Genomic DNA, 14,658 nt, shown 5'->3' on the forward strand with positions numbered 1-14,658 from the left:
GCACCACACTGTTTGTTTCTGTATCCCGGTCTGCTCCCTTGTGGTGCATTCTGAGGAATATAGTTTCCAGGTGCGATTCTTGAGACCAAATGACTCCACCTATATAAGGATGGGGAGCTGGCGGGATACCCTCCTCATCCTCCCTCTGGTTGACATATCTGGTACTGGCCGGAATACCCCAGTGCCCACAACTCGTTCTACCCATATGAAGGTTGGTGAATGCCTCTGACTCACCACATAAAGCAGACACCATGCAAAAACCATGACACACAATTGAACCCGATTTTCCTATTGAATAACAAATTGCTGTTTAGTGCAGGTCGCACCTTCAAAAGATGTTACATGGAAGTGAACATGTATGCGTGTCCTGTGAGCCATTTTAGGAATATGTTCATTCATGTTGAAATGAAAAAATAGCACACTGTAATTTTGCAAAGGATTGTGGCTATGCAAGCATGCACTTCTCTATCCTCGTAGTAGAGGCCTCCTAATCTGCCCTGTATTGCATAATATGTATGCCACCTGCTCATATGTCACACTGCTTTTGCTAATAAAATTCTTTAGGTTGGCTAGACTTTTAGGAGATGGAGGGAAATAGAAATAAGTGGGGTTGGGCTGACATTCATTTGTATTATAGAAGGGTGGTGTTTCAGAACTGGGATTGCTTTGAGGGTGGTGCTGAAAAACAATAACTAATATTTAATTGGAAGGAAAATGTGCATTTATGTAAGCAAACTTTGACACCTGCAAATGAATAATTAGGTACAAAAATGATATGGGTAAAATCAAACTTGCAAGTGCGTGCATCATGGGCAAACCATGATCAAATTACATGCAACATAAATAGGACTGATGTGACAGCGTGAAAATGCTACAAATGCAACCATAAAAGTATAACTACAAACACGCAATACCTCTACATACCTCTACAAATTCAGCAGCACAACTACAATTACAAACACTCATTCCGTACCACTAGAAATCCAATCTTAACCCTCACTTTAGCTATTAGATTGATGTAACTTTCCTAATATTTAAAGAAAGTGTTCGGGTTAGATTTGCTATGATATGGATTGAGTGTTTCTAGTTGACGTTTTGTTGTTGAATTTGGAGTGGAATGTAATTTGGAGTGGCATGGAGTGAGTGCTTGCAGTTATACTTTTTAGGGTTGCATTTGAAGTGGCATGCAGTAATTATAGAGGTATGTACCAGTTGCTTCTCCCTTAACCTGTTAATTTCCACTGTATGTAGCCAATTTGCTTCTCCTACACATCTTGTATACATTTGAAAACTGATTGTCATGCCTTCACTCTTGATTTTGATGTCAATTTACATAAGTATAGCAGCATACATGTACGAGCTTTACATCTTCACGTACATGTACAGTTTGCATGAAAGATACACATTCATTCTGCGCATTTGTGATAATTTGATGAATCTTGAAACATTTATATCTCATAATTGGCCTGCTCTATTTTCAAAATTCTTTCCGGATGCATTATTACCAGTTGAGATCTAGGGGCATAGCAAAAACATTGAAAATCGAAGTGGCCAATCTTCAGATACAAGGGCCGATATTTTGTATTTTTTTGTCCTCCTCTGGGAAAACCCCATCTTAAAAATGCAAATAAAACACATTATTTAAAAATATTAAGCAGTCCATGAAAATATTGCGGCTCCTACAAAATTGTACTGTGGCGTTTCAGACGTTTTCATGGAAGGGTTAAAAAGTTATTTAAAAGGGCAGTTTTCAAACTAAACCTGACAGATAATCACACTTAACCTTAACTATGTCATGCCACTAGCTTTTTATTTATATATATATATATATATATATATATATATATATATATATATATATATATATATATTTTTTTTTTTTTTTATTTTTGTTGTTTTTTTGTTTTTGTTTTTTTCAGGGAAACGTTAGTTGCAGGGTTGTTAAGGTGAGAACTTAACGTAACAAAACCCCTGAAGTTCAGCTAAAGCCACCTTAACTTTGTGCCCACTGTTGTGCAGTCTATGACCACAATAATGACATCCCTGATGACATTACTGGTGACATAAGCTCTCCATTCACCAGTGGCCAGAGTAGAACTCCTGCACACAGACACAGTTTTCTTCCAGTTTATGGATGGTCCTTCAATCGCAGACCCTGATCGTGGACAGCTGGGGCTGTCTCTATGCTGGACTCTATGCTCCTATCCAAGACACTGCTGCGTCCTGCTTCTGCCCTTGCTGTGGGACTCAGTTTGACCTCTATTGCCATTTAGCTCTCCTACTCCCTTTAATGTCACTCTGGGTTGTGGGGATACGACTCAAGGCGGCAGTGGGTCTCCTCTACCTCTTACTCCTGCATACTTATAACTCAGATATCATCTTTTACCAAACTACTACAAACGAAAGCTTCACAAGTAGTGATATAATGTATATGTAGCTGCTGACTATTTCTCACAATGTACTCATTGTTATGAACTATTCTAAAATGCTAAAATCACATATGTAGAAACGTAACGGTGGTCTAAATATGTGCAAGTACCTAGAGTGATCTTATGCCTGATTTCATCAGTTAAATAATCACTGTTGTCATATATGAGGTTATTAGAGATGTCATCTGTGAAGTCATACATGATGGTATTATGTCTATGTCTATGCGCTTATAACGCGCTGTAAGCCTGCAGGCATCAGGGCGTGGAGAACCAGTGATTTAAGAGTCACAAAAATTGGAGTAAATTTCCAGCAGAATCCTGAGGATACCATCATTCTTTAAGAGTTATTGGAAGAGGAGCGTTTTCAATGATTTCCTGGAAATAAGGTAGTTTCCTTCTTGTCTCAGGGCAACAGGTAGTTTGTTCCAATACTTAGCAGCCTTGACCGGGAAAGCTCTGCCTCGTCCAGATGCCCGTTTAACATTTGGTACATTCAGGAGGCCTGCGTCTGCTGATCTTAGGCATCTCTGGGGCGCATATAGTGAGAATTGTTTTTTGAAATAGATGTAACCACAATATGACCACAGTGATGACATCACGGTCGACATTCATGATGACCTCACTGTTGACATTACTATTTACATCATCTATGACATCACTGATGTCATCAATGTTGGAATCATTGATTACATTGCAGCACTAACCGGTCATGGGCAGTGGTAACGATGTTTGGCCATGCCCACTGTATATATTAACACAATAAGGAGCCACTGCAAACTGTGATGTCACCATTGTGGTCATAGGCTGCGCAACAGGGGGCATAAAGGTGGCTTTAGCTGAATTTCAGGGGTTTTGTTGCGTTAACTTTATGTCCCTGCAACTAAAGAGCTTTTCTTACGTTTCCAAGATTTTGTAATACCCTCGTTTTTTTCTGTGCCACTGTATATGGCCTTCGGCCATGGCCACTGTCCATTTTAGAATACTACCAGACCATTCACCATGGCATTTGGCCATGGCTAGTGGGTGCGGCCTCTGACCATGCCCACTTTATTTTTGAAATCACTCCCAGACCACTAGCCATGGCCTTCGGCTGAGTCCAGTGTCCATTTTTGAACACTACCAAACCAGTGCACATGGCCGTCAGCCCTGCCCACTGGGTTCCCATTGATCACCCCTATAATACTATAGCCCACATAATACCATTTTGTATGGCATTGTGAAGTCCTTCTCTTAAAATATATATGTGTTCTTCGGTTTTGCAACTGGAATGCGCAGAGTTAAGCCAGTCCTACGTTTGCCATTGTGTTCAATTTCAGGGACTTTGTTGCAATATATTTCTTACCTTAACTGATCATTAACTAAAGTTTATTCAGTGAATTTCAAGGGTTTTGTTATTTCATAGCTTTTTCTGAGCGACTGGCCCACTGTCAATTGTAAAACACTACCAGACCACTGGCTATGGCCTTCAGCCATGTCTAGTGGTCGCATCCTTTGACCGTGCCCACTCTATATTTTAAATCACTTGCAACCCATCTCTCAAAGACTTTCATCAATCAAAGACTGATTTCAACCTCTTTTGACAGTGGTATTGTTATGTATAAAGATGGCAGACTTGGTGTACTCCCAATTAATTTAGACAATCAGCAGTGATATTAAATTATTTGCGAAGGATCACACTTTGGTTAAACAGCCTGCTACAAGACCCTTATTTTATTGTTTTATGCCCAGTCTCATGGTGACTGTTGTGACACATCGCACAACCCCAACTAACTGCATTTTAGCAGCACGGAAAATGGACAAAAAAATGATTGGCTGCAAGAATAACATATGCCCATGTACTTTTGACCCCTTAGCGAAAATCAAAAGGTGGCACCCGTGAATATAAGCACAGTAAGTGAATGTATATCTTAAAGTGAAATATACAAATGTAGTTCAATTGACCTTCCCCTTAAAAGTAAGTGCGCAAGATGAAATGGCAATGGAATTTTAAAAAAAGTAATGAAGACCAGAAAAATTACTTCAGAGAGGAAATGTTCCAATAAATATGCTGGCAATGCATAAAAGGTGCTCACCTTTTAAACCCAGCAATCTGTAGTGAAATATTCCCTGGAAAACAAAATCCCAATACGAGACAAGTGCTTGTGGTCTTGTGGTCTCCACTTGGAACATTACAACCTGAGTAAAATCCTGGTAGCCAAATAAGTGAGCAAGCTTGCCAACATCAAAAAACCAAGGGGTTGCATTCGCCCTCTGAAAAAAAGTTATGCTGTCCAACCACATGTGTCCTTTACTTGTGCCCTAAAAAACAGCCACAATCAGGGGAGAATAACTGCACCATTGTCCAGGATTGCAACCTCTGTTGCCACATCGTGGTATACCAGGTGCCCCCTCATCTGTGTCAGCTTGCCCCCACTTCACAGATGGACTCCTTACCTCCCTGACCTCTCCCATTCCCTCCACAACTCACAGTATTTCTGTGGTGCAGTTTGCTTTGAGATGTCAGCTATTCGTGGCTATAGCCGAGGTTACAGAAAAGCTCTGTGTTGCAAACTCAGTCCTTCGACCCCGTCCAACTCCCAAATTTAATCTGGTGTCCTATTGCCCCGGCCCCCCACCACTAGCTTGATGGCATTTGCATGTTTTTTGACCAGCAAATGGCTTTTTTTCTGCATTTCTTTCAGTATCCTCGGCTATAGCCTTAGCTATCTCTCGTATCAAGAAAAACAAGATTGCAGCCATTTAATTTATTAACACATGGTTTCTTGGCAATTTACCTGAGATATAGTTATTTATTTTGGACAAGGGGACACTGGCTTCTACATCAAATATTTTTTTAAACTACTGGACAGAATGACCTCAAACCACAAAAAGGACTCAAGTCAATGCTTCGTTCCCAAGTTGTTTGCACCTGGTTCAAATCCATCCAGCGGTTTGGGGTGTGCGGTGAAGAAGAAATTGAAATATTTTGTCTCTGGGGATATCAATGGGACTAGGTCGCAACTTTTCAACAAATCATTCCCAATATTTACAGTCTGGGGTGGCCCGGCGTACCTAGTTGTCTTTAGAATTTCGACCAAATCTGTATGGGAGCCCAACTCACCTCAACAGTCGCCGCCCTATAATATATATTACACAGCCACGTTAGTGGCTGTGTAGTTATGGTCACGTTGCTAATCCCATAGGAAGAGAACTTTTGGGCGGCTTATAACTTCGCTCGCCCCTGGACAAATCCTCACCAAACTTTGCAAAAAAAGTATATGGCCCACTCGGAATTTGGTTCAGGGGTGGCAAAGTTATAGGGATCCCAAAATTTCTTTTTTTCCCCATAGACATAATGGGAAAAATATTTGTGCACGGCTACAGCTCAAACCGCTGACCAATTTGCAGCAGGAGAGGCAGCTTAGTCTCAAAAGCGTGCTTTTGTTAATTTGGTGTAAATCCGTCGAGTAGTTTGTTTTAAATGGCCAAAACGTAAGGCAAATATATGTGATATCTATGTCTGCTCCTCGGACACACTGCCCTGTTCGCGCTGCGGACAGGACACCGATTGATTGATCAGCTTGCGTCTTGTCCACAGACATTGGCTGGGGTGAACCGTGAGGCGCTTCACATTGTTTCGATGTTCCCGCCATCTTGGATCCGCCGACAGCGTGGCGGCAAACAGAGGCAACATGTAATTAGTGTGTTGGTGTGCAGGAGTGCTTGGGGAGGGTTGAGGAGTAAGAGATGGGTCAAAATATTGTATTTGTTTATTAGGTGGCAGGTGCCCTTGATGTGTTTGCCATGCCCGTGGTCATAGCAGCTGTCTGTGGACAAAATTAATGCACTACTAGCTATTTTAGTTTAGTATGATGTTGGTTTGGGGTTGTTACTACAGCATTGCTTATAATTAATATCATCTATAAGCAGCCCACATACCAAAATCAAAATGTTTGCTATTATAGGTGTTATGCTGCAGTGGTTGTGGCCAGGGCCTAGAGTCTTGGGTGCATGGCCAAAGGCCGTAGGCTGTAGGCATGCACCCAAGACTCTAAGCCCTGGCCACAACCACTGCAGCATACCCACATACCACAGTCAAAATGTTTGGTATTAAAGGTGTGTTATGCTGCAGTGGTTGTGGCCAGAGCCTAGAGTCTTGGGTGCATGGCTGAAGGCCGTAGGCCTTTCACCCAAGACTCTAGGCCCTGGCCACAACCACTGCAGCATAACACACCCATAGAATCAAACACCCATCAAATATCCACAACACAAAAGTTTGTGTACTAAAGTATATAGCCCAATGCAAAGTTTGGTGAGGTTTGGTCAAGGGAGGGGCAAAGTTATAGGGAGGTCCCAAAATTTCTTTTTTTCCCATAGACATAATGGGGAAAAACTTTGCTCACGCCTAAAGCCCAAACCGCTGGACAGATTTTCACCAAATGTGTGGCAGGAGCGGCGGCTTGGTCCTGAAAGTGTGCTTCTGTTAATTTGGTGTAAATCCATCCAGTAGTTTTTTTTTTTTTAAATGATCAAAATGTAAGGCAAAGAAATTAGTGATATCTATGTCCGTTCCGCTGACTCACTTCCCTGTTCGGTCCGCAGACTGGGTTCTGATTGGCCCAGAAAATTTGTGGACTTTTGCGTGGTCTGCGGACATCGACACGCAGCCACTGATTGGGTGGTGAGAAAACGTGAAATGCCTCGCTTTCCGCGAAACGCCTGCCATGTTGGATTCGCGCAGCGAAAACATTTAAAATAAAGCAACATTGCATTTGTCAAACTCAGCAATCTCTGGGGAGGTGCGGGGAATGAGGATGGGATGGGATATGGCCATAAGAAGCCATAAAACTGGTTGTTTCACCGCCGACCGTCCGCGAACACTCCAGATGTCCTGGGGCAGTCCTGTGGTGTCTGCGGACACTTTAGATGTCCTAGGACATCTGTACCTATTTATGCATTACAGGGTTGGGGAAAAGCAGTTTTTGGATGGCTTATAACTTTAGCGCCACTCAATGAAACTGCATGTAATTTTGCAATCTTATTTTAGACCTAATCCTGAATGGTTTAGCAACGTTTTGTGGTATTCTGTCAAGAGGGGGCAAAATTAGAGGGGGCGTCACAAAATATTGAAAAGACATATAAATGTGGTGTCATTTGACGAATCTGCACAACATTTGGCAAAACAACATATAAATGGTTTTCTCAAGGTTTGTGGGATTTTCTCAAGAGGGGGCGAAATTAGAGAGGTTCTCAACATACAAGCAGGAAGATTTAGAAGAAGGCTGTTGCAATAGCCTAGCCTAGAGCGATCCACAGCTTTGGAGACGGTGAGCCTTTCGGACGTTGCTTTAGGTTGGTAACATACATTCAGTGCTGGTTTTGGTGTCATATTTTACAATTTATTTAGAAGATGCTTTAGTGGGGAAACACATTTGTAGTATTGTCTGAAGGAAAGAAGAGAGTTCCTGTTTCGATATTACAGTGGGTGATACGGATAAATGGAAACATTGCAAGCATATACAATTGAAGTGCCACTTGATGATAGTGGATGGGAGAAAAAAACAGTAACCTTTTTAAGAACATAATGGACGCTCACTGGCAGATACCGTGCACACAGGCACTTATAACGGAGTTGTAAACATACTGCAGAAAAAGTTTTCAGACCTCCACTTTGTGGTTGTGGGTGCTCATATGGATGAATGTTGATGCACAATTCTTTTACTGAACTTTCTACTGGACGTGCTTTCCAATGACACAACACTTGGAGGCTCAATGTGCAATGGTACATATGCAGTGTTGTACAGAAGTGACCGTGTTAGATGCTAATATCTTGGATGCCATTGGTGGATGCGTTTGTGACTATTTAACAGTACCCAATGAGGTAGTGATGGACAATAAATAGTGGAAAGAGAAGGACTGCTCCTGCTTTACTGGGGCGCGGCCCTCGCGGTACTTGGGGAAGCGCACATGCTACATTCTGCGCTTCTCACCATGCTGGCCAATAGAAATGGGACTGTGGGGATTGTCCAATCAGGTGCTTGCGGTGTGCGTCACAGGAAATGGCGGCAACATTTTTTTTCATGACTCTGTGTAGTGAGGGTGGCAGGCAGAGATGAAGAGACGCACTGTTTTGATAGTCGGTGATGCCTTGGTGGAAGATCTGTTCCAGTATGCCATCGAAAAAAGGCTTTTATGGCAATTTCGATTTGGAGGGATTAAAAGCTTTGTGGTGCTGTGGCGATGTGTGCAGTTTCGGCGGTCTGCTTGCAGAATGTCGACGAGTGGCCACTTTCACAACTGTATATGGTGTGGTCGTGCACTATGGAGCGTTGCATTTGGGTTCCATGGCTTGTTCCCGTGTGTTCTATTCTCAAGACAGTGGAAAACCACAGTTTGGGGATTAATAAACTTCTTACTCCGTGGAGTGAAATCTAATATCTACAAAAAGAAGTTTAAACGTTTTTTCCTAAAAAAGGAAACAAGTGCCACCACTTACATGGGTATCCTGTCTGACACATACATTTTTTAGACAAGTAGATATCAATTTTATTAATCATACAAAATTCATTTTAAGAAAAAAATTCATCGTAAAAATGATCATATCACCTAAAACAAACAATCAATTTCTAAAAACACACAAGTAGTTCAACTTCAATTGGTTCGGATTACAAATTTGATCTATTGGACAACCCGTATGACCCAATCACACTGAGTCCCCTCACTTCAAAGTAGTCTTTTGGCTAATTCAGTTCTTAGTTTCCCAAAAACCCAACTTGCACAAGTTTCTGTCCCATAATCACATCTATGTAGGACATTCTTCAGGGGTGTGTGTCTTGTGTAGATCTTATTCGAGATGAAACCACATTTCCAAAGTTCTATCTTCTTGTTAAAAGTCTGTATACCCTCTCTGACCCGGGGGTTCTTTATCCCAGAATCTTCTTCTCAATCTCAATTGGTTAAATTAAAGCAAAAGTCCCATTCGTTGAGGACGTCATGCTTGTGTTCCTGTAACTTCATATGGTTCTAATTATGTCATCCGGGATCACTCCATCAGTTTGCTCAGAAAACTTCCTTTACCCTTCCAGGTATATATACCAGTGCGCCTCCAACAGCGTTCTGAAGGTTCTTTCCCTTAATTCCAACAAGAAGGCTCGATCATATCCTAGTGTCCTGCTCTTAGCTTCGCATCGGCTTGTACAGAACTCGAGCGGCAAGCATCTCGATGCTTGCCGCTCGAGTTCTGTACAAGCCGGATGACATAATTAGAACCATATGAAGTTACAGGAACACAAGCATGACGTCCTCAACGAATGGGACTTTTGCTTTAATTTAACCAATTGAGGTTGAGAAGAAGATTCTGGGATAAAGAACCCCCGGGTCAGAGAGGGTATACAGACTTTTAACAAGAAGATAGAACTTTGGAAATGTGGTTTCATCTCGAATAAGATCTACACAAGACACACACCCCTGAAGAATGTCCTACATAGATGTGATTATGGGACAGAAACTTGTGCAAGTTGGGTTTTTGGGAAACTAAGAACTGAATTAGCCAAAAGACTACTTTGAAGTGAGGGGACTCAGTGTGATTGGGTCATACGGGTTGTCCAATAGATCAAATTTGTAATCCGAACCAATTGAAGTTGAACTACTTGTGTGTTTTTAGAAATTGATTGTTTGTTTTAGGTGATATGATCATTTTTACGATGAATTTTTTTCTTAAAATGAATTTTGTATGATTAATAAAATTGATATCTACTTGTCTAAAAAATGTATGTGTCAGACAGGATACCCATGTAAGTGGTGGCACTTGTTTCCTTTTTTAGGAAAAAACGTTTAAACTTCTTTTTGTAGATATTGTTCCCGTGTGTACCATCAACTGAACTGAAGAAGTTAATGAAAGCAGTGAAGTGCATTTTTCCCACTGCCAAGGTGATTTTCTCATGTATATCACCAAGAGTAGTATGGGACTATTCCAATGATTGTTGTCGCCAGCCAGAGGTCGGAAGGGGTCTCATCAACAGAAGCATGTGTGTCTTTTTGAGTGTTGCTGGGATGTTCTCCTGTGAAAATGACAACATTGGTTCTCGATATATACACCTTTTCAAAGCAACTGGCATTTCTTTGTCAACCAGTGACAATGATATTTTGTTTTACAATCTACAGGCTGCACTGAAGACCCTATTTTAAGAATGTGAGCTGCACTACAAAACACAAAAATACTTATAAAAACCACAAAAAAGATGTTTCTATGGAAGCACCTTTAAAAAAATAAAGGCTCTTTTCAGCCACTACTAAGTCCCCTACCCTGGTTGAAATGTATTCCCCCACTACCGCGGGCGCACAGCACAAAGTCTGCGGACATCGCGATAGTTGCAGGGTTGCACGTGTCACATGCGCCCCTTTTGCAGATGGCGGACATAGAAATGGGCCTGTGGAGGCTACAGGATTGGTCAATAAGTTTTCTCAGTGTGGTTTGTACGCACAGACTGTGGCACACAGTGTATTTGTCCACAGAAATGCAGAGGGTGTGGTTATGGCTGTGTTTCACAAGCCACAGTGTACAGTTTTAGGGGGAGTTCTAAATACATGTATTGAAAGTGAATGGAAAACACTGTGGAGTGGCTGTTCATTTTGGATTCTATCATGTGGATTTGTACTGCTATGGAGTACCTACAATGAAGTGACTGATTTTGGTTTGTCTGTGTGAGACTTTGGTGACGCGCGATCATGCCGACATTATTGTGGAGGGAAAATTGCACAACATGTTACATGAATTTCAGTGCCGTTTGCGATGAAGGAGGCAATTGCCCAGGTCATGCGTCTGTTTCCGGTCTCTTGTATACATTTTTATTGTATTAGACAGACACTGATGTGGCTCCGTTATTTGTAATTTGGTCCGGAAATGTAGAAATCGCGGTATATTGTGAAGAAGTATATTTGTGCCTTTTTATGTTCCAATGCCATACTTCAAAAATGGGAATATGATGTTTCACAGCACAAAGAGTTTTTCCCACAAATAGCATTCATTTTACTATTCCTGCCATTGCAAATTCTTCACGCCCTATCCAAATTGCCTTGCTGCCCTTCTTGGAAGTACACAAAGATTTTTTGTAGTAGTTGTTGTGCACTTAAACTCTTCAAAACCCACTACAACACGTAAAAAAAACCTCTTTCTACAGCAAGCCCTTTCTACCCGATTCCACTACAGTGTTTTCCACAGTGCCACAATTTCAGTTCTCGTCACATGCAGTACGGATATTAGCCGTAGGACTAGCATTCACGGAGATGAATACATTCTGAAATACAAGAATGCTTACAACAACAAGAAACGCAGCTTCATTACGTGGAGCAGGAAGATAAGTATTCAGCGAGATCCATGGAGGCTTTTTATGAAAGGTAAATGCACATGTGATGTCATCAGTGATGTCATCAATGACATTTGTGATGTCATCTTTGATGTCATGGCTGTTAGTCTTAGCAGTGCAGAGTGGTGGTGTGAGTTATGGTTGCTTAGCTTACCATAACTGGTGAATTTCTGGGGGTTTTCGGTTTTACTTGTAACCGTAGTATGGATAGGTTGTTGTTAGTGCAAAGTAACTGTAACGTCCCTGTAACAAAGGTTTTTGCACTGAATTTGCTAGTTTGTTCTTAGGGCAACTGAAGCATAACGTCCCTTTACCAATGTTTTTTTTTCACTGAATTTGATAGGTTTTTAGTAGGGCGCTGTAACCAGAACCTTCCTTTAGAATAGTTTTTTTCAGTAAAGGGGATAGGTTTTTAGTAGCGCAACTTAACCATAACGTCTGTTTCACAATGTTTTTTGTTAGTGAATATGTATATATATATATGTATATATATATCTATATAAGAAATGTGTGTATGTGTGTGTCTGTTTCGAAATGTTTAGCATACTTCCCAACATGCTACAAACTGGATATTTGGCATGTGGGTAGGTTCCATAATGTAGACAATGAAAAAGTATAAAATACGTATTTTCTATTTTCCGTTTTTTGTAAGCAGTCTGCAATGCTTAGTCCTGCCATATGGCTCTTGACGCCGTAGTTCTGCCATAGTTCTATGTTCATTGTTCCTAAAATTCAGCAGTTCATAAAAACTTCAACAGTTCATTTTTTCTAATATTGTCTACAAAAAGCATTGGTACAGTTCATTAAACAAACTTCAAACTAGGACTTACCATGCGAAGCACGGGTATACCTGCTAATATATATATATATATATATATATATATCACAAATCCATTTATGGCACATCACCTCCTAAGTACAGCTGTTTCGTATTATGCCCAGTAATTTCTGTTCTTGGTATTAAAATTAATAGTTTACATAGTGATCTGAGTGTTGTGCAGGAAAGCTTTATGCAAACGTATGGTAGGACCCTGACATGAGGTAGACAAGCTCTGGCGTTATCAGTGATGTCATTATCTGTTTAAGCACTAACACTTCTCCCATGTTTGCTTTCCCTACAGCCCAGAAGTGGATGTACAGGGGCTTGGACGCCAACATCTTCCTGCAGTACATGGCGTGGGTCACCTACCCAGTGGTTCTCATCACCTTCTCAGCAGGGTTCACACAGATCCTGGCTCCTCAGGCTGTCGGTAGGTGGCTGTAGAGGCAGGTGGTCGACTCGAGGACTGTAGAGGTAGATTGACCTATGGTTGTCAACAGCAGTCTTGAAGCACAGGTTGCCTCCAGAGCTATTAGCACTGGGGTCAGACGCAGAGTAACACTGATTTCTATTGGAAGCAGGAAGTCCTCTGTGCCAGTAAAAGCTGGGAGTCACCCCTAGAAATAGTAGAAGTATTGAGTCCCCTGGGTGTCACTAGAAGCAGGAGGCACAGGGTGCCATCTTTATAGCACTGAAACCAGGGGCACATTTGGAGCTTGTAGAAGCAGGGAGCCCTCTGGGTGTCATTAGAAGTAGGACACCTCCTAGAAACTGTTGAAGTAGGGAATCCTCTGGGTGGCGCTAGAAGCAGGGCCACACCTAGAAATGATTGAATCAGGGCGCTCTCTAGCTGTCATTAGAAGTAGGTGATCTCCTAGAAATTGCTGAAGCAGGGAGCCCTCTGGGTAACTAAAAGCAGGGCCACCCCTAGAAGGGTAGAAGTAGGGAGCTCTCTGGGTGTCATTAGACTTAAGACACCTCCTAGAAATTATTGAAGCAGCGAGTCCTCTTGGTGATACTAGAAGCAAAGCCACTGCTAGGCATGGCAGAAGCAGGGAGCCCTCTAGTTGTCATAAGAAGTAGGACACCACCTAGAAATGGCTGAAGGAGGGAGCTCTCTGGGGGACACTTGAAGCAGGGAAATCATAGAACTGGTGGAAGTAGGGGTTCATCTGGGTTTCACTAAATGCAGGGGCACTCCTAGCACTTGTGGAAGTAGGGGGTCCCCTTTCTGTCACTGGAAATATGGGCAACCCTAGAACAGACAGAGTTTCCTGGGCACCTGTGGAAGCGGATGAGCCCTTGTTGGCTATGACTGGTGGTAGCCAACGTATTGCCTAAAATCCCAGTTAAAATGCTTATTTGAGTATACTTTAGTGAACCCCACACTGTGCCTTCACCTTGGCATCCTAATAAAGATGGATTCTGAAATTTCGGATTGTTAATTTAATATTATTTTATATATTGTGCTAGTTGCAGCCATGCTCTGTAGGCCCATCGCTGCTTCGCTTGGTCCCAGAATAGCTAGGTGCCTGCTTGGATCGTTACGTTGTTCTTTAGATTGCCTTCATTCTTTTTTTATTTTATTTTTGTATTGTCCATGGACAATATCACCACATTCCTTCCGCTTCCTCTGAATCCTCACTCTGCTTTAATGTATCTGGAAAGGCCCCCTAATCCTCTGCTGCGGGCCCTTGTTGATCCTTCATTGTGTACAGCGAGTAAGGTCTACGGTGGTCCATTTCTGAAAGTTGTGTTTTGGCTTGCCGCTGCAGGCTTTACCGTTTATTAACGGCCTGCAACCCAAGTACATGTGCTGAGAAAGGCAAGGACTGATGACGAGGGATGAAGAACCTTCAGGCCCTGCCGCATAGTCTTCAACTGATATTAGAACCCAGGACAAATCCTCCTCGCCCCTCCGGTGCTTGGTTGGTTTTTCATTCTGCAAACATATTTATTTGCAGCGCTAAAATACATATTCCAACTTGCCCACCATTAAAATAGGAAGATGTCACTTTCCCATTCCATTTGCCATTTGTAGCAATGTTATGTTAGCTCAGAGGCA

General features: G+C 41.9%; 1 protein-coding gene across 3 annotated transcripts in view; it reads left to right on the forward strand.

Moving 5' to 3' along the window:
* The window catches only part of CLCN2 (chloride voltage-gated channel 2), a 1,173,779-nt gene that overhangs the window by 549,765 nt on the left and 609,356 nt on the right, over positions 1–14,658 (forward strand). For all 3 annotated transcript variants that reach the window (XM_069618787.1, XM_069618789.1, XM_069618788.1), the window contains exon 4: positions 12,895–13,023. In XM_069618787.1, the coding sequence (XP_069474888.1) occupies positions 12,895–13,023 (129 nt within the window). The remainder of the gene's footprint in view (positions 1–12,894; positions 13,024–14,658) is intronic.

This window comes from Ambystoma mexicanum, chromosome 10 (assembly GCF_040938575.1).
Source record: "Ambystoma mexicanum isolate Mex_15411 chromosome 10, UKY_AmexF1_1, whole genome shotgun sequence".
Lineage (NCBI taxonomy): Eukaryota > Metazoa > Chordata > Amphibia > Caudata > Ambystomatidae > Ambystoma > Ambystoma mexicanum.